This window comes from Mytilus edulis, chromosome 1 (genome assembly GCF_963676685.1).
Source record: "Mytilus edulis chromosome 1, xbMytEdul2.2, whole genome shotgun sequence".
Taxonomy (NCBI): Eukaryota; Metazoa; Mollusca; class Bivalvia; order Mytilida; family Mytilidae; genus Mytilus; species Mytilus edulis.
The window spans coordinates 63,560,501-63,580,595 of NC_092344.1; the positions used below are offsets into that span (position 1 = coordinate 63,560,501).

Below are 20,095 nucleotides of genomic sequence, written 5' to 3' on the forward strand. Positions count from 1 at the left end.
ATTTTGAAATATTTTGACCTCGAGCATCACTGAAGAGACATTAATTGTCAAAATGCGCATCTTTGGTACCGTTTATGTTATTACTACCACTGGGTCAATGCCTCTGCTGGTGGACAGATAGTCCCTGAGGTTATCACCAGCCCTGTAGCCAGTACCTCGGTACTGGCATAAAAATGTGGATTTTGTGTTATTAAAATTTCTTGCTACAAAATTTTGGAAATTATTTAAAATAGGCACTGGCTACGGTTACATGGAAATGTAACAATAATAAAAATATTATTGTTACATTGGAGACTAAATGCCGGAATGCATGGTTGGATAAGGACCTGTTTAATTACGAATGTAACAATAATTATTGAGGCTACGGTTACATTGCGTTATTGTTACGTGAAAAAAAGCAATGTACGATGGGACTAGTAATATGTACTAAATAATAAAAGTTGAGGACATTTATTACATATATTTATAACAGACAATTTATTTACTGTATTTTTTTATTTACAATGACAATTTCTTCAAATCCAGTAAGTTGTTTTTAAAGTCCGACACATTTTTGGTGAACGAAATTACGTCCTCCACGGAAACTTTGCTTTTGATTGTCAATTTGCGTCAAGTTATAAAGCTGTATGAAATGTATGTCTTGATATTGTTTCAGTTTCGTTTAAAACGCATCCCAAGTTTTATTTTTTTCACCATAAACCAAATTGGTCCAAAGTATAATGACAGTAATAATTAAGAGTAGGTGTGCAGTTAACTACTTTAAAAAAAGTGAAACTATTGAACTATATTTTTCGCCTTTGACAGTCACACTCCTAATCTTGAGTAGTATCTTTTTAAAAGAACACCAAAACCATTAATACGTAGTAAAACTATTCAAGTTGTACACCATTTGTTGAATAATAATATTTTATTATTTATCAGTATTAAATTACAAGCATTGTTTAGTACATATATGAAAGAATGAAGCAACACAACTATAGAAGATTTAAGTTTAATCAATCTAGCGTACATTGCTGTTTTTCATGTAACAATAACGTAATGTAACCGTAGCCTCAGTAATTATTGTTACATTTGTAATTAATCGGTTCCTCACCCAACTTTGCATTCCGGCAATTAGTCTCCAATGTAACAATAATATTGTTATTATTGTTACATTTCTATGTAACCGTAGCCAGTGCCTTATTAAGTGAAACTACGAGCTACTGCTCACTGATGATACCCCCACCGCAAGTGGATAATCTTAATAGTGTAAAAATATGTAAGTGTTCGGTGAACAGGAAGTTGTTGAGTGATAAATCTGAAAACGCATCACACGGTATAGCTGACTTATTTAAACACTGAAACAAAATTTCAGAATTCCTTGTAATGTAATTCCTGAGAAAAAGGTTACGAAAATTTTCAACTTGGATGTCATGTGTAAAATGATGTAAGTGTTCGGTAAACAGGAAGTTGTTGAGTAATGAATCTGAAAACGCATCACACGGTTTAACTGACTTATATAAACCCTGAAACCAAATTTCAGAAATCCTTGTAATGCAGTTTCTGAGAAAGATCCGACGAAAAATATTCATGGGACGGACGGATGGTCGGATGGATGGACGAACAGACAGAGGTAAAACAGTATACCCTATTTTTTTTTAAAGCGAGGGTATAATTAAGGAATGTATCTCCCTCGTGCCTCTGCTGGTGGACTGATAGTCCCCGAGGGTATCACCAGCCCAGTAGCCAGTACTTCGGTACTGGCATGAAAATGTGGATTTTATGTTATTAAAATTTGCTGTTACAAAATTTGGGAAATTATTTGAAATTAAGGAATGTATCTCCATCATGCAAAGCTCTGATTCCTTTCACGGCTTTGTGTATACGTTTTGGTCCGTTTTGGTTAATAGCTCTTCATCTTAATAAGCTTTTGAAATATTTTGGTTTCGAGCATGACTGAAGAGACATTGATTGTCGAAATGTGCAATTGGTGCAGTAAATTGGTACCGTTTATGTTATTTCTTAGCTCTGACTTTAATTTGTAAGGAAAGTACTGCGATCGTTGAGCGTTCTAGCATTGCACCGAGCCTTTCACTTGTTCCAAATGTATGATACTAATTTCGCTTCAAACTTTTTATATATCTTTGATTCAATTTCCGGCGTGGGTATTTATTGAACAAAACAAGCGTTGCTGTACTGACAACTTCCGTTGGTCTAAATGGATGCAACAGATTAAGAGACTCATCAAACATTTCAAAATCTTGGGCTTGGTTTTGTAAAAGTGATATGAGTTTGTATTATTTCTATAAATATATCGCTTACTTACACCACCTGCACACGTTTTTGTTCTACAAATAGCTAGCCTATAACAATATGATAATATAAAGATTAAATGCATACATTAAGTGTCCCAGATTCCTTTAGAAAGTTTTCCATTACAATTGCACAATATTATTATTCTAAAGGAGTACCTTTTAAAACTCCCCGCAGTGTGTTTTTTTTTTATATTAATAATAAATACATTTTTTATTTGAAAATATCTGATGAAAAAGGACATTTTTTAATTGTGTCTTCCAAATCTTTAAATTACGATTTTTGATATTGATGCCTTACAAGTGGTAGAGTCGAGTTCAAAGAAAGTTGAAGCAAATCCAGTGCTCCCTGTATGTGCTACAGTCAACAGACCGGCATCTTCAGGATCGCTGTCACTTGCAGCGAGAGTAAAAATGACGTTTCCAGCAACCTCGTTGTTACTTATTGCAACAGTATCATCTAGGTTTGTGAAAGCTGGTATTTCACCTAGAAGTAAATCATAAAAATTACATTATAAATTGAAAAAAAACCATAATAAAAAAAAACAAAAAAACAAAAACAACACACAACCATGTTGACGTGTAGCTTTAATTTTTTTGCTGTTGTTGAGCTATTAATATTACTTGAGGTATACTGTCATCACCTGTTCTTTTATTTATTTATAGATATAGATACCAATAACTGCAATTGGTAAGTAGTGCAAATATGACATACTTAACATTTATATCTGCATTTTACAAATGAATTTCAGCATCGAAAATTGTAAAATGTGTTTTAAAAAATTATCCATATATTTAGTAATGTAAGGTAACATGTGTCGTGTATCGGAAATAAGAAATAAGTTAAAAAAAAATCAAAAAAAATTCATTTGTACGTCTAATATTTTTGTTTATTTATCAGAATGGTCATTTAGTAAATAAACAAACGAGATTGTTAGAACAAGCTAAAAGGCCCATATACAGTATCTTTGATAAAATAAAGAATGATTATTAGTTATTACCATGAAACACAACTGATTTTATTTGAAACCTATGCTGTAAGTATTTTGAACTATGAAATTTAGGGTAGCAGAAGGCACCTGATATTAAAAGGTTTCATATGTTTATTTTGTTAAACGTAAACTGAAAGTGAAAAAGACCACTGTTAAAAACATGGTATACTGTGAATAAGGTAGAATTTACCCACGTGCATAGAAAAATAATTTAGAATGGCCAAATATTGGACACAAGGCTCCTGAAATTGAAAGGGCTCATATGGTTTTTTCTAAACGTGTACTAAAAGTGATAAAATGTTAAGGTAGCAGAAGGCACCTGATATTGAAAGGTTTCATTTTTTTTTAAAACGTAAACTGAAAGTGAAAAAGATCACTGTTAATAACATGGTATATTGTGAATAAAGTAGAATTTACCCATGTGCATAGACAGATAATTTGGAATGGCCAAATATTGGACAAAAGGATCCTGAAATTGAAAGGGCTCATGTGGCCTCTTTTTTTTTTTTAACGTGTACTAAAAGTGATAAAGTGTACTGTTTACAACGTGATTTTTTGTGTGAACTAGGAAGGCTACCTTTATCATTGTTTATGTATATGTATATGCATAAAAAAAGAGTGTAGAATGCCAAAATATTGGACAAAATTATCAACTACTGCTTATTGTATATTAAAAAAATGCTTTGATGAAATGTTTGATAGTTGAAATAAAAAAATAAAAAAATAAACTGACTTAGCTTGGGGCTGTACAATTAAAGATATTTTGGGTAAATATGTACTTAACTATTTATGGTTTATCAAAATGTAGATAAAATTGATTTTTGTCTGAGACAATTAAAAGAGAGAAATCATGGTTCATGTTTTTATATGCGAAGCTAATGCTTTCTTAGAAGTCTCAAATAATTTGTACGCATACTTAATTCTTTTACTAACTTATAGATAATTAAGTGAATTATATTTTTAAACCATATATTTGTAAATACGGTATTGTGTACATAATTTACATTTGTATATGTATATATATATAGATAGAGAGAGAGAGAGAGAGAGAGAGAGAGAGAGAGAGAGAGAGAGAGAGAGAGAGAGAGAGAGAGAGAGAGAGAGAGAGAGAGAGAGAGAGAGAGAGAGAGAGAGAGGACGATACTATAATATTGACAGAAAAAAGAATGTACTTATTGTAATACAAGAACTATTTTGGACGAATTTCATTTTTCATAACACTGAAGTGAACATGTTGACTTGAGAAAAACATATAGCAAACGATATCATTGAGAGAACCCTCTACTTATAAATGATACATTTTTTATCTGTACAAAATATTAAAGAACTGAACAATCTTCGGAAACACTTAAATTTGGCTGAAAAACAACGCGATTGAAATGTTACTGCTAATTTTAAACGTTTATGCAGTTAAAACATTGTTGTGACGTCATTCTATTGTTGTACCCGTTCTTTATTACAGGGATTAGACTATCATTTACCTGTAAGAAACCATTATGTTACCTCTAACTGTCTGGTATTTTTAAGAATAGCCCCCCTTTTTCCTTAAAAATATTGGACAGCTGAAGCTTAAGGTAACATAATTGATTCTTACAGGTAAATGATAGTTGAAGAACTGAGGAAAAAAAACCAAGAAATTTCCACAATTTTTTTCTTCATGCGATAAAAAATACAACCAAAGAACAAATGACAATTACACAAAAAAAAACATTTTATTAAAGTCTCCTTCCAATCCAATAATTTTGTCACTCATCAAGACGGTTTCTTGTGAAAAAAAAAACCAATTTCAAATTGATTTTAGCACAACCATTAATACTTGTATCACATCCATTTTTCTCATGTTTTGGGTTGTCTCCCTTAGCACCAATTTTGTTGATAATGCTCGTTGTAAGTCTTGTTTCTGTTGCTTGTAGGTATTTCTTTTGTCAAAAAATGTATCCTCGTCCGTCTTTGGATATCAAAATCTACCTCTGGTTTTGCTCTCATTATTCCTAATATTATTTTCAGCTACAATAAAAATAAAATAAATAAAGTAATGCTTTAAACCTCACCCTGTGTACAAGGTGCAAATCGAGAACTTGCTTCATGAACTAGGGGACTACACTAATTTTTATATTTTTCAGTAGTCGGCGTTGATTTACAAGTTTTTTTTTATCTGATATTAGTGCTTGAATAGGAATATAATGCAACACTTCGCTCATCAACGACGATGAATATGGGAAGTAGAATAAAAGAACACGTTACCGCAGGCTATCTGTAAAACAAATCAATCATTTGTCCGATTCGCACTTTGTTCGTAGTGGTCGTTTTTTTTTTATTAAATCGATGTACTCTCATGAAATTAAATAAACGTAGGTGCTAGATTTAATCACATGTTAATTAAGAAATAATTCATGGAAGCCATAGATTTGTTGGAAATTTACACATGGCCTGGGCCGTGATATTCGAATTTTATCCTGAGCGTTAGCGAGGGATAAAATTAACGAATATCACGGCCCAGGCCATGTGTAAATTTACAACAAATCTATGGCTTCCATGAATTATTTCGATTCTAATAGGACAAATAAGTTAATTTAAATACTGAAGCGAGGGTTGGTATGCCGTGTGTGGAGCTGTTCTTTTTTACTCCTTGTTAGATAAACCGGCTCAAATATTCTCATACATCTTTAACTTGCATTAATCATTTCGTTAATAACCGCTAGAAAAAAATATGTTTAATTCTCAAACCTAATATTTCCGATTTTTAATTTACATGTTTTCTCGTAAGCTACGTACCGTCAAATCCAAAATGACATTTCGTAAAGAAGGAGCTGCCATGTTGACTCGCTGAATCAAAGGCAATAGAATAGAAAACCTCAGAATTCCATTTTAATACAATATTATACGAACTTCGTTGGTTACAAAAAAGTTTTTATTTTTGTGATATTGACTAAATATTGTTTTTATACTGCAACTTAAATTAGTATATTGATATTTTTTTAAATCGTAACAATGCATCCCTTAATGAACGCCTCATTGTAGAGAAAGTGTTCCATGGTGAAATTGACATTGCACAAAATATACAGTGTTACTATATTTAGGAAATAAACAAAACTAGTTGCAATACATTAATTCTTATTATTATGCATCTGAATAAGAATAAACGTTCTGTAATGTTTTTTGTTTAATTAAAATAAGTAATACAATAAATTTGGCAAAGCGTTTGCAATGTAGGTTCAAATACATGTGGATTTACGTGGGAGGTATATTGTAACATCCATTATTATGTAGATCTCTGAGTCTGCGCTATAAAGTATAGATATATCGAGAATTTTCACACAGTGTTGTTTACAAAGCGAAAGAAGCACGTCATATTAGAATATATAATAAAACTATATACTTTAAATAACTTTTAGACAATTTGTGATTGTGTTATATGAAATTGAACATAAAACCCGTTCCTTTCATTGAATTGATTGAAAAGGGGGATTAATAAAAGTATTTTTACTATAAGTAAAATCAAAATACGAATTCAATTGTTTCTCTAATGTACTTCCCAAACAGTTTCAGACACTTCACTTTAGTTTAGATCTCAGAGGTAATATTGATTGAGGGCAATTTTTATACGTTAAGAACAGAACAAATAATTATATGTACACCTCAATGTTTTGTTATGAAAGAAAATAAGAAAGCGTTTTTTTTGTAAAGGGAAATCCAGAGACAAAATTATGTTTCGGTAACATAAAAAAAACCACAAGGGACATCAATACTCAAATAAACGAAAAAAAGAGCGACACGACCTTGCAGAAAAAGAAAACAGAAAAGGGGGATATTCAGGTGGTAACAAATGGGTAAACAATAACCGTCTCTTGCCACACAACCACAGAGATCAATTTTGGTGAACGAGGAAGGAAAGAGGGGGCATACGTCATACTGTCATACGGGAGATAAATTTTGGTGAACGAGGAAGAAAAGAGGGGGCTTGCGTCATACTGTCATACGGGAGATAAATTTTGGTGAACGAGGAGGGAAAGAGGGGCCTGCGTCATACTGTCATACGATAAAAGTTGTGAATATATATATTTGTTCATGCATAGAAGGTGAATTTTGATCGATTTATTGATCTCCGGACATTTCATGGCTATGAAATTAGATATTATAACTATATAAATTTATTCTTACAAATAAAAGATATAATAGTTGCATCATAATTCTCTCCAATTTCATTGAAAAAATATAAGATGGGAAAATTCCGATGAACAACAAAGGAATTTAAATTGATTGCACGTTGTTATCTCTTGAACTTCATTTGTTCTCATTAATTATACATTTGAAATAGAATCGACTGCGGTGAACTCGATTTGGTTGAACCTTTTTCTTCAACGTGAACCTGTTTTCACCTGTTTTTTTTTTTTGTTTTTGTTTCATTCGCCTAATAAGAAGAAAAAAAACCACAGAAGAAATAAGGAACTAATCTATTTTAGTATGATAGGAGAGGACTACATTTTGAATATAATATATATAAAACTTGCCATTATTGGATCCTGTTTGTAATCCACACTGAAATTGAATATATCTGAATACACATTAGATTTTAATCCAAAGTTTGAAACAACACAATTACTAATGACGACAGCATTTTCTTCGTTGTTTCGCATCAAGAATATACTTTCATCGTCTTCATCCATTTTGAAACACCAAACGCATGTACAGGTATTCACGGAAAATATATAGAGTAGTCCTAGCGTACGCAAAAATCATGATACGCATACGCTGTGTCTTCATGTACATGTAGCAATACATGTTGTTTACCTTCAACTGTACTTTATTTTTGTCTATTGTTTAAGTTGAGCTCCTGTTTAAAGAGGCCAACATGTAGGATAATTTTTTTTTTATTTAAATGAAGTTTATTCACAAAACAATTTTCACACTTGATGAAAATAAATCTTTTGTTTGTATTTGGTTTCTTTTTTCACCTTTTCTGACGTGTTAAACAATGTTTTAAGTAAGATATAAGCCTCTAACAGTGCATTCTGTAACATATTGGACAGATCTGAGGCCGCAGGCCAATATAAGTTATATGGTTCGCTACTGACCCCGTACGGATCCATAGAGGGTTAGTAAAATCCATAGGGGGTGAGGTCGGAGGCCGAGTCCCCTATGAATTTTATTCACCCTCTATGGATCCGTAGGGGGTCAGTAGTTAACCGTATAACGAATTTATCGGACGCTGGACTTTTTCTGCGGCGTTTTGTTGAAAAATAAACAATGAAACACAACAACATTAATAGATGACGTCGCCATTAACGCGTCATGAACCCCATATGAAACTTACTAACCCCATACGGTCTCATAGGGGGTCACCACGTGACGGCGTTTAACCAATCACAACGTGATAATTCATCTGCGGTCCGATAATATTTTACAGAATGGACTGTTAGAGGCTTATATCCTTTACGGTAACGATATGTTATAATCATCGTTCTGCTATACTTATTTAGTAATTTAATATTAAAAACAAATAGATTTAAAAGTTAGTTATATGTCTGTATATGTGAATTGGTAGACGTATCATTCATTTTAAATTTTGTCTATTTGCCAATTGCAGATATGACCCTGTATTTAAAGATTTATGTTTTTTGCTTCCCTTAGGACGAATATACGTTTAACTGACAATGAAAATTGGCGGAAAGACAAATTTATCTGTGTGTAATTTGTGTAATCTTTCAGTTTTTCAAATGCTTTCATTCCATATAATCTTTTTTTTCAGCTAAAACTTTTGATCAATATCAATAGCTATTTTTATTTTTAAGCGCCTACATATCACTTCCAATTCATTATTCTTTGCATTAGCATTAACCCATATTGTCCGGTATAGAACCAGTCTACAATGGCAAAGGGAAACAACCCGTTTTAAAAGTAAGTAATGACATAATAAAATTAGTTATAATAATTGGCAAATATCTTATCAATTTGTCATTTAGGTAATAGTTTCTTTCGACTGTTAACGAAAATTTCGGTGATAAAGTACGGAACAATTAAGTGATTCATGTTTACAAAAATATATATCCATTTTCTCATCATTTAATGTTTCGTGGTCCACCTCCCTTCTAATCATATCTTCTCAGTTTATTTTCTATTTTCAAAGAAGTAAGAAAACAAATAAAGAAGGGCTAATTATACTTGGGGTAATCCTTGCATGAATTGCGTGGTCTCTTCTGGTGCCAAGGGTAACTGTATCCCAGTTAAAAGTTGTCTGGTCTGAGGCAAAGGTAGCTGTTTTGTAGTCATCACCGTCACCATTATCATCATATGTGATAACGGATCCAGCATATTCATAACTAAAAAAAAACCACTGATAAATTCGTTCTGTATTAATAAGTTATATCCGACCCACAAAAAAAATAGAACTGATGAAATTTGTGTATGTACTATTCATCCACAAAAATGTTTAAATTATTATTCAGTTGCTTTTCAAGTAAAATGAGATATATTTGTTGTTTATATCCTATACCGACGCTAACTATATAATTGGTATATATAATTAAATTGAGTCTCCTAGTCCGTCTGTCCGCTCACCCTTTTGTATAAAATATAAGTGTGCACCTCTAATCATAAATAGAACGAATAGATTAAATGATTCAACCGAATTTAACATTTTATTTTGCCTAGGAAAATAAATACACACGGTGATGACTGCCTATATGCTGATTCTTTATAGGCATGCGTTTGTCAATGATTCAGTATTGGCATGCGTTTGTGAATAATTTATTCTAGACATTTTTTTGTCGATGCTACATTATATGCATGTGTTTGTCAATGATTCATTATAGGCATTTGTTTGTCAATGATTTATTATAGGTATGTGTTTGTCAATGATTTATTATAGGTATGCGTTTGTCAATGATTCATTGTAGGAATGTGTTTGTCAATGATTCATTATAGGTATGCGTTTGTCAATGATTTATTATAGGTATGCGTTTGTCAATGATTCATTGTAGGAATGTGTTTGTCAATGATTCATTATAGGTATGCGTTTGTCAATGATTCATTGTAGGAATGCGTTTGTCAATGATTCATTATGTTCATGCGTTTGTCAATGATTTATTATAGGTATGCGTTTGTCAATGATTCATTGTAGGAATGTGTTTGTCAATGATTCATTATAGGTATGCGTTTGTCAATGATTTATTATAGGTATGCGTTTGTCAATGATTCATTGTAGGAATGTGTTGGTCAATGATTCATTATTATAGACATTTGTTTGTCAATGATTCATTATAGGTATGCGTTTGTCAATGATTCATTATAAGTATGCGTTTGTCAATGATTCATTGTAGGAATGCGTTTGTCAATGATTCATTATGTTCATGCGTTTGTCAATGGTTCATTGCAGGTATGTGTTTGTCAATGATTTATTATAGGTATGCGTTTGTCAATGATTCATTGTAGGAATGTGTTTGTCAATGATTCATTATAGGTATGCGTTTGTCAATGATTCATTGTAGGAATGCGTTTGTCAATGATTCATTATGTTCATGCGTTTGTCAATGATTTATTATAGGTATGCGTTTGTCAATGATTCATTGTAGGAATGTGTTTGTCAATGATTCATTATAGGTATGCGTTTGTCAATGATTTATTATAGGTATGCGTTTGTCAATGATTCATTGTAGGAATGTGTTGGTCAATGATTCATTATTATAGACATTTGTTTGTCAATGATTCATTATAGGTATGCGTTTGTCAATGATTCATTATAAGTATGCGTTTGTCAATGATTCATTGTAGGAATGCGTTTGTCAATGATTCATTATGTTCATGCGTTTGTCAATGGTTCATTGCAGGTATGTGTTTGTCAATGATGCATTATAGACATGCGTTTGTCAATGATTCATTATATGAATGATTGTGTTTGTCAATGATTCGTTACAGGCATGTGTTTATCAATGATTCATTATAGACATTTGTTTGTCAATGATTCAATATAGGCATGTTTTGTCAATGATTCATTATAGGCATGCATTTATTAATGATTCATTCTAGACATGCTATTTGTCAATGTTTCATTATAGACATGCGTTCATCAATGATTTATCTCGGCATGTTTTTGTCAATGATTCATTATAGGTATGCGTATATCAATGATTCATTATAGGTATGCGTATATCAATGATTCATTATAGACATGTTAGTCAATGATTCATTGTAGACATGGATTTATCCATGATTCATTATATGCATCTGTTTGTCAATGATCCATTATGTTCCTGCGTTTGTCAATGGTTCATAGCAGGCATGTGTTTGTCAATGATTCATTATATTCAACTCTTTGTCAGTGATTCATTATATGCATGTCTTTGTCAGTGATTCATTATAGACATGTGTTTGTCAATTATGTATTATATGCATCTGTTTGTCAATGATCCATTATGTTCATGCGTTTGTCAATGGTTCATTGCAGGGATGTGTTTGTCAATGATTCATTATAGACATGCGTTTGTCAAAGATTCATTATATGCATGATTGTGTTTGTCAATGAAACATTATAGGCACGTTTCTGTCAATGATTCAATATAGGCATGCGTTTGTCAATGATTCATTATAGGTATGCGTTTATCAATAATTTGTTTGTCAATGATTCATTATAAGTATTCATTTATCAATAATTTGTCAATGATTCATTATAGACATGTTTTTGTCAATGATTCATTATAGGCATGCGTTTTTCAATGATTCATTATAAGCATGCATTTATCAATGATTCATTCTAGAGATGTTTTTGTCAATGTTTCATTATAGGCATGCATTCATCAATGATTAATTCTAGACATGTTTTTGTCAATGATTCATTATAGGTATGCGTTTATGAATGATTCATTATAGGCATGTTAGTCAATGATTCATTATAGGCATGCGTTTATCCATGATTCATTATAGGCATGTGTTTGTCAATGATTCATTATAGACATGTGTTTGTCAATTATGTATTATATGCATCTGTTTGTTAATGATCCATTATGTTCATGCGTTTGTCGATGGTTCATTGCAGGTATGTGTTCGTCAATGATTCATTATAGACATGCGTTTGTCACTGATTCAATATAGGCATGCGTTTGTCAATGATTCATTATGGGTATGCGTTTATCAATAATTTGTTTGTTAATGATTCATTATAGACATGTTTTTGTCATCGATTCATTATAGGCATGTGTTTGTCAATGATTTATTATAGGTGTGCGTTTATCAATAATTTGTTTTTCAATGATTCATTATAGACATGTTTTTGTCAATGATTCATTATAAGCATGCATTTATCAATGATTAATTCTAGAGATGTTTTTGTCAATGTTTCGTTATAGGCATGTGTTTGTCAATGATTTATTATAGGTATGCGTTTATCAATGATTCATTATAGACCTGTTTTTGTCAATGATTCATTATAGGCATGTGTTTTTCAATGATTTATTATAGGCATGCGTTTGTCAATGATTTATAATAGGTATGCGTTTATCAATAATTCTATATAGACATTTTTTGTCAATGATTCATTATAAGCATGCATTTATCAATGATTCATTTTAGAGATGTTTTTGTCAATGTTTCGTTATAGGCATGCATTCATTAATGATTCATTCTAGACATGTTTTTGTCAATGATTCATTATAGGTATGCGTTTATCAAAGATTCATTATAGACATGTCTTGTCAATGATTCATTATAGGCATGCGTTTATCAATGATTCATTCTAGATATGTTTTTTTTCATGTTTCATTATAGGCATGTGTTTGTCAATAATTCATTATATGCATGTGTTTGTCAATGATTCATTATAGGCATGCGTTTATCAATGATTCATTCTAGTTAGTTTTTTTCATGTTTAATTATAGGTATGCGTTTGTCAATGATTCATTATAGGCATGTGTTTGTCAATGATTTATTATTGACATGCATTTATCAATGATTAATTCTAGAGATGTTTTTGTCAATGTTTCGTTATAGGCATGTGTTTGTCAATGATTTATTATAGGTATGCGTTTATCAATGATTCATTATAGACCTGTTTTTGTCAATGATTCATTATAGGCATGTGTTTTTCAATGATTTATTATAGGCATGCGTTTGTCAATGATTTATAATAGGTATGCGTTTATCAATAATTCTATATAGACATTTTTTGTCAATGATTCATTATAAGCATGCATTTATCAATGATTCATTTTAGAGATGTTTTTGTCAATGTTTCGTTATAGGCATGCATTCATTAATGATTCATTCTAGACATGTTTTTGTCAATGATTCATTATAGGTATGCGTTTATCAAAGATTCATTATAGACATGTCTTGTCAATGATTCATTATAGGCATGCGTTTATCAATGATTCATTCTAGATATGTTTTTTTTCATGTTTCATTATAGGCATGTGTTTGTCAATAATTCATTATATGCATGTGTTTGTCAATGATTCATTATAGGCATGCGTTTATCAATGATTCATTCTAGTTAGTTTTTTTCATGTTTAATTATAGGTATGCGTTTATCAATGATTCATTATAGGCATGTGTTTGTCAATGATTTATTATTGACATGCGTTTGTCAATGATTCATTATAGACATGCGTTTGTCAATGATTCATTATATGAATGATTGTGTTTGTCAATGATTCGTTACAGGCATGTGTTTATTAATGAATCATTATAGGCATTTGTTGTCAATGATTCATTATAGGCATGTGTTTGTCAATGATTCGTTACAGGCATGCGTTTATCAATGGTTTAAAGATATAACAACCTGACCAAAGAGCAAAAAACAGACCAAGACCCCTATAGGTCTTTTGCACAACAAAAAAGCGGGTTTTAGCTCGACCCTTAACAAAAATGTGTACCAGTTCAGTGCAAATGGACTTCACACTAACTCTAAAACATACAAAGAAACTAAAATCTAAAAAAAAACAATACAACACTAACAAAGGCCGACTCCTGACATCAGACAGGCGCAAAAAATACGATAAATTCATATGTCTCTGTTATATTCATTTTAAAATAAGAATGCAACTGCCGCGAGTTTTACATGGACACAGTGTATAAAATTTACCAATTGAAATTGTCATTTATTTAGCAAAAATGCGTATGTCATAAACAGATTACAATCTTCATAAAACTTTGTAAAAATGTCGCAAAACAAGTGGATAATTTGGAGTTGTTAATTTCCAAATAGCATTGCATTAAAACATACTTTAATATGTCATTCGGTGAGGGAAACAATAACTAGGAAAGATTTACGTCGTAAGTACAATCCCCTTCCCTTTCATGAATTTGACCTACCGAATTAGACTATGTACCGGATTTGTTATCTCATAAGCAACACGACGGGTGCAACATGTGGAGAAGAATCTGCTTACCCTTCCAGAGCACCTGGGATCACCCCTAGTTTTTGGTAGGGCTCGTCTTGTTTATTCTTTAGTTTTCTTTTTTGTGTCATATGTACTATTGTTTGTCTTTTTGTCCTTTTCATTTTTAGCCATGGCGTTGTCAGTTTTTTTTTTTCGATTGATGAGTTTGACTGTCCCTCTGAGATCTTTCGTTCCTCTTTCACATACATTTTTGTCATTCGCAAACGTCACAGCAATATTTACTGGGTACATGATATACAAATCTAGAATAGAAAGCGATATATGTAAGTGAAATATTTGTTTGTTTGTTATTCAAAGTACTTACAAGCCTATATAATCGTCATTAAAGGCACGGATTCTAGAGCCAGCTGTTACGGTCATAGTATTCTCATTCCTATCATCTGGAAAATAAACCATTCTTTCAATATTCTTAAGGATGTTTGCTCCTCTACTTTTTGAATTTCTGCCAGATTTTCGGAATCCTCTGGTTTTATCCATGTATTAACATTAAAAAAAATTGCCCACTTACTCTTACTTTTCTTTTCATATTTTTATTACATATTATTTAAAAAGCCATATTTCAAAATCTTATGAAATCCTTGTTATTTTTTCATAGTTTTTTAAACAAAAAAGGTGCCAATGTTAAGTGAAAGAACAATCTAGAGAGAATTATTTCCCGCCAAATTTTCAACGGCTTATATCTCGAAAACAAGCACACGAACCCTCCATTTTGTTCTGCTTTTTTATTTTCTTTATTTATATACTTTTAATGTATAACAGTCTTTTAAAAAGGTTGTTATTTTTAAACAGAGCAGCGAACATCCTTAAACATTCGAAAATAAAGATATATAAATTGAAAAAAAAGAATATAAATATAAAACTTCTTGAAAGATAATTTGTGTCCTTATATAGATTCTACAACTGTTTTAAGTGCTATTCCATATTTATCCACTTGAGACAGATACATTTCATAATTTTAAACGTGAGGCTCACAAACCGTTTCAAATATTCAAAATTTAACTACCCAGAGTGGATAAATATCCCATTGTACAAGACATGGTGGTAAATATTATTATCTGATGATTTTAGACCATATACAGACAATCTTAATCCTTCTTTTTAAATGATCTGTAAAACTATATGTTCTTCCAATGTGACGTCACAAGGGATGGTCTCAATGTTTCATGACGTCACAAAAGGTAATTCAGAGGAAAACCAAAGTTGACGTCATAATTGAATATTGACAAATTATAAACTGAGAACAAACAAACCACACGTTAACTAATTATAGGTTTCATAGATAGGTAGAATAAGATATTGATTGACACCAAGTCGATTTATTTAAATTCAACATAATAATAAATGCACATTCGATTTGTTATTACTGTTTAAATTAAATAACTTGAGTTGATATCAAGCGATATCAAATGTTCACGAGTTATTAAGCCTATTTTACTTATGATGAACACTCTTTTTGTGTTGTATTAAAAACTCCGCGAATCGTTTAACTAGACTTTTGCACATACCATGAGTTATGTCATATGTCCTTTTCCGTGGTCAAGCTTTAACATTTAAAACTTTTCTTACACTACAGAATGTAACTATATTTGACAAAAAGAAGATTTCAAGGTGAAAAGTGTAAGGATTTGTACATTATTGAAGAAATCACATATACCCGTTGCCATGGACGAAATGTATATCGTCTTACTCTTTCAAATTCATTAATGACCTAACGAATAACCAATGGAAACTTTTTAATATTGTCTCATGATGCTGGATAAGTGAATAATATTTTAAATTACAACAGAAACAATTTATACATTCTTACCATATGCCTCAAAAATATTTTCCCCACGCAGAGTCCATAATGCCCCTGAATCGTACCACACTTGGACTTTCACATTTATAGGTGTAATTGCATTTCTACGGACATATATTTCCCAAAGATATATGAAACCACAGCAATCGAACCTGTAATCGTTGTGAAAATTCAGAACTGCATTGACTAAAAAAAATATAATAGTTATAAAAATAGTTTCTAGAGCAGAACTGTTTTTACATGACATTGTAACAATTTGCTTCTGAAAGTATCTTTGAACCATTGAACATTGGACAAGTGTTTTACTATTTTCTCTTGCATTTTTAGAACTCGGTGGCAGAATGGTCTTGATAGTCTATCTCCAGTATCAAAAGCCTGTTATTTCTGAGGATGTTTGTTCGAATACTGCGCAAGACAGGTGGGTTCGACTCAAACCTTAATTAAATTGTATTGCCATTTTTATTGCCCAATCGTTAGGTTCTTTCAAGACATGTCATCTGCAACAAGAAGGTGTACCATTTGTAGAGACTTCAAATTTAAAAGCGATGAAAATTTGACCGTATAGAAATCTATAAAATTGTCATGTTTGTAAAGTCTTAAATGTATACAAAAATGAAATGGTTAGATGTCGTCATCATTCGTTTTGGATAAAAACATGAATCAAGCATTGAATATATTCTTGTATGTTTCATGTTTTTTATTACCTACCTGATCGGACATGTGAAAGTGTAAAACTTGCTTCGTTATTGAAGAGATTCTATCGATTGCAATATATACAGTCGAACCTCGTTGTGTAGAAGTAAAAGGAACCGGACCAAAGTATTTGTGTATACTAGATACAATATGCAGAGTGACTTTTTTCGATATTGCACTTTAAGATTGTGTATTCATGTTAAACATGTTTAACCCCGCCCAATCTGTATGTATATGCCTGTCCCAGAGCCTGTTATTCAGTAGGTGTCGTTTGTTGATGTGTTACACATTTGTTTATCGTTCATTTGTTTTGTATAACTAAGTGCACTTTAGCTCAATCAAGAGTGTTTATTCTGAAATACCTCCTCCTATAAATATATAATTGATTATATGACGACAGACTTGTAGATAAAGTTTTAATATATAAGTAGCTCACAATCTTGACAATCAATTTTCCTCGACAATCAAACGTGGTCAAGGTAAGATAAATCAAATCAGACAGACCTTCATACTTTACAATCATTCCATCAACAAAATATTGTTGAGTTTCATTTGATAGTATACAAGAAGCACAGCCCACCTTGAAAACTTAAAACTGACCGACAAACCAAAAGAAGGTTCAGGTCAAATTAACCCTGCCAGACAGACATGTACATCTTACAACAAGTCCATGAAATAAATATAGTTAATATTATTGTTTATAGCATTTACGAAACAGACTTAAATCAGGAAAAATAAAATTGTCAAATAAACCTTGAAATGGGGTCATAGTGAGATGGACAGACATTTACACTAAGAAGTAATAAAATATACAAAAACCAAATATAACTGACCTACTGCTTACTATATCCGAGAAACGGACCTCATCATGTAACGTTAACTCTGATTACTCACCCATGAAGTGCGGTCAATTTCACATACATTTTAAAAATGACGCAAAAGTTTGAAATTTACTTATTTTTTGTCATTGAATATTGCTTTAAATTCAACCTCTTTTTTGTATTTCAGATATTTCTATAATTACCTCTTTAAATTAAAATATAATGTATCCTTTATTTATTATCATAGAACGGTCGCAACCTACATGATCAAATGAATGTACTCAGATATGTGGCTGTCATTCAGTGTGAAAGACCGCAATGTTTCATGTGTCGAAGTTCATAAAAATAGGACTTCGATAGTTACCTGCATCTCCATCATAATCTTCGTCATCTTCATCCCGTGTACTCCGTTCCCCAATGACGTCATCGCTTGTACACTGACCTATCGATAAAAAAGTATAAAAATATGAAACAAAACTACTAAGCGTTAGAAGCGCCTTTTGGATTGAACTTCATAAAAAACGTTTTTAAAAAGCCAAATCCCAAAAAAAATCAAGGATATGTAAAAGAACCTATAACAATTAAAGAAATATAATAAGATATTGATTGTTTTTGTAAGTGTCACTTATTGGTCTTATACGTAACTGGACACGTACAATTCAAAATGCATTAGAAACTAAGAACAATACCGAGACTTATGAGACACAAAATTTACAATATAACACTTTATAATCAATGTCTTTTGTTGTAGCTGTAGATTCATTTTTGAGAATGTATTGACAACACTGTTAATTTTGACACTTTAAACTTATCGATATTGTTGCATGCCAAAATATAATCGGCTTGCTTGTCAGTTTTCATCAGTCCGTGCGTGATACCACTCGCTCTCTCACGAAAGCTGACATACAATAGTGTTAACCTTGACTCGTAAAACATTTTATTGATAATGCTTGTTTATACATGCAACAAACTTTATAAAAAAAGAATACATATTATGTTTTGTTTTTATTTTACAAATTTTGTTGTTTTAATATCTATGGTCTGATTTATTACATTGTGAGCGTTATTTGTTAACGTACGAATAAAAGAGTTCTAATTGCAAACATAGCATCGTTATAAAGATTAACTGAATAAAAGGGGCAATTCCAATCGTTATCTTTCTGCCAAAGTGTTTAGTTATAAATGACGTTAGGTAATGTCTTTTGTGCGTTTGTTGGGAATAACACCTATTCTAGTACGTTAAACAAATGGATGACTATTCTAAACGGGATAGTTTCCCTAAAACTGCTTAGATAAATGTGTTAAATGATGTAATCAGTAGGTTTTTTTGGGCAGGGTTGGATTATGTACATTAAAAAGATGATGGCTGTTTGAAAATGTCAAGCAAACACAACAGCTGTTATTTTGAAGATGCAGGGATCATAAGGTGTAAATCACAATAGTATTTCCCCTATCAGTCTTTGTTAAATTCTTTAATTTTAATTCTCGATATATTTATGAATTGCTATTACTAAATGGCCCAGTGAACGTGAAATTAAGGACAATAGTGATAATAGAAGGACATCTTCATACCTTGGTCTTTTCCTAAGTTTTGACACCGATGGAGTGGATAATCTCAACCACCGAATTATCAATTTCTCAATTTCTCAGCAACTATTATATTATCTATTTGTGCGTTTATCTGTGCTTATTGGTCTTGTGTTTGTTTTGCGCTATATTTTTTATCACGTAGTGATATCATTTTAGCGATATGTTTTAACACTGCCTTATAAGCAGCAGGTTTACCCTGCCATAAAACTGGGTTTAACCCAACATTTTCTTAAAATATCCTGGAAAAAGTCAAGAATTTGGCAGTTGCTATCAAATAAACTCATCATAGATACCAGGATTTAAATTCTATATCTACTCCATACTCGCGTTTCGTCTACAAAATACTCACCAGTGACGCTCGAATCAAAAATTGTTAAAAAAAACCAACCAAATAAAGTACAAAGTTGAAGAGCATTGAGGACCAAAAATGCCTAAATGTTTTGCCAAATACAGCTACGGTAATTTATTCCTAAGGTAGAAAAGCCTTAGTATTTTAAAATTTCAAAGTTTTGTTTAC

At 31.5% G+C, this 20,095-nt stretch overlaps 1 protein-coding gene across 1 annotated transcript in view; it reads right to left on the bottom strand.

Moving 5' to 3' along the window:
- LOC139486655 (cadherin EGF LAG seven-pass G-type receptor 1-like) overlaps positions 1-20,095 on the bottom strand; it is a 42,478-nt gene that overhangs the window by 13,079 nt on the left and 9,304 nt on the right. Inside the window, exons 2-6 of the mRNA XM_071271583.1 lie at positions 18,353-18,430; positions 16,484-16,660; positions 14,981-15,056; positions 9,446-9,603; positions 2,593-2,778 (exon numbers count right to left, since the gene is read on the bottom strand). Of these exons, the coding sequence (XP_071127684.1) occupies positions 2,593-2,778; positions 9,446-9,603; positions 14,981-15,056; positions 16,484-16,660; positions 18,353-18,430 (675 nt within the window). The remainder of the gene's footprint in view (positions 1-2,592; positions 2,779-9,445; positions 9,604-14,980; positions 15,057-16,483; positions 16,661-18,352; positions 18,431-20,095) is intronic.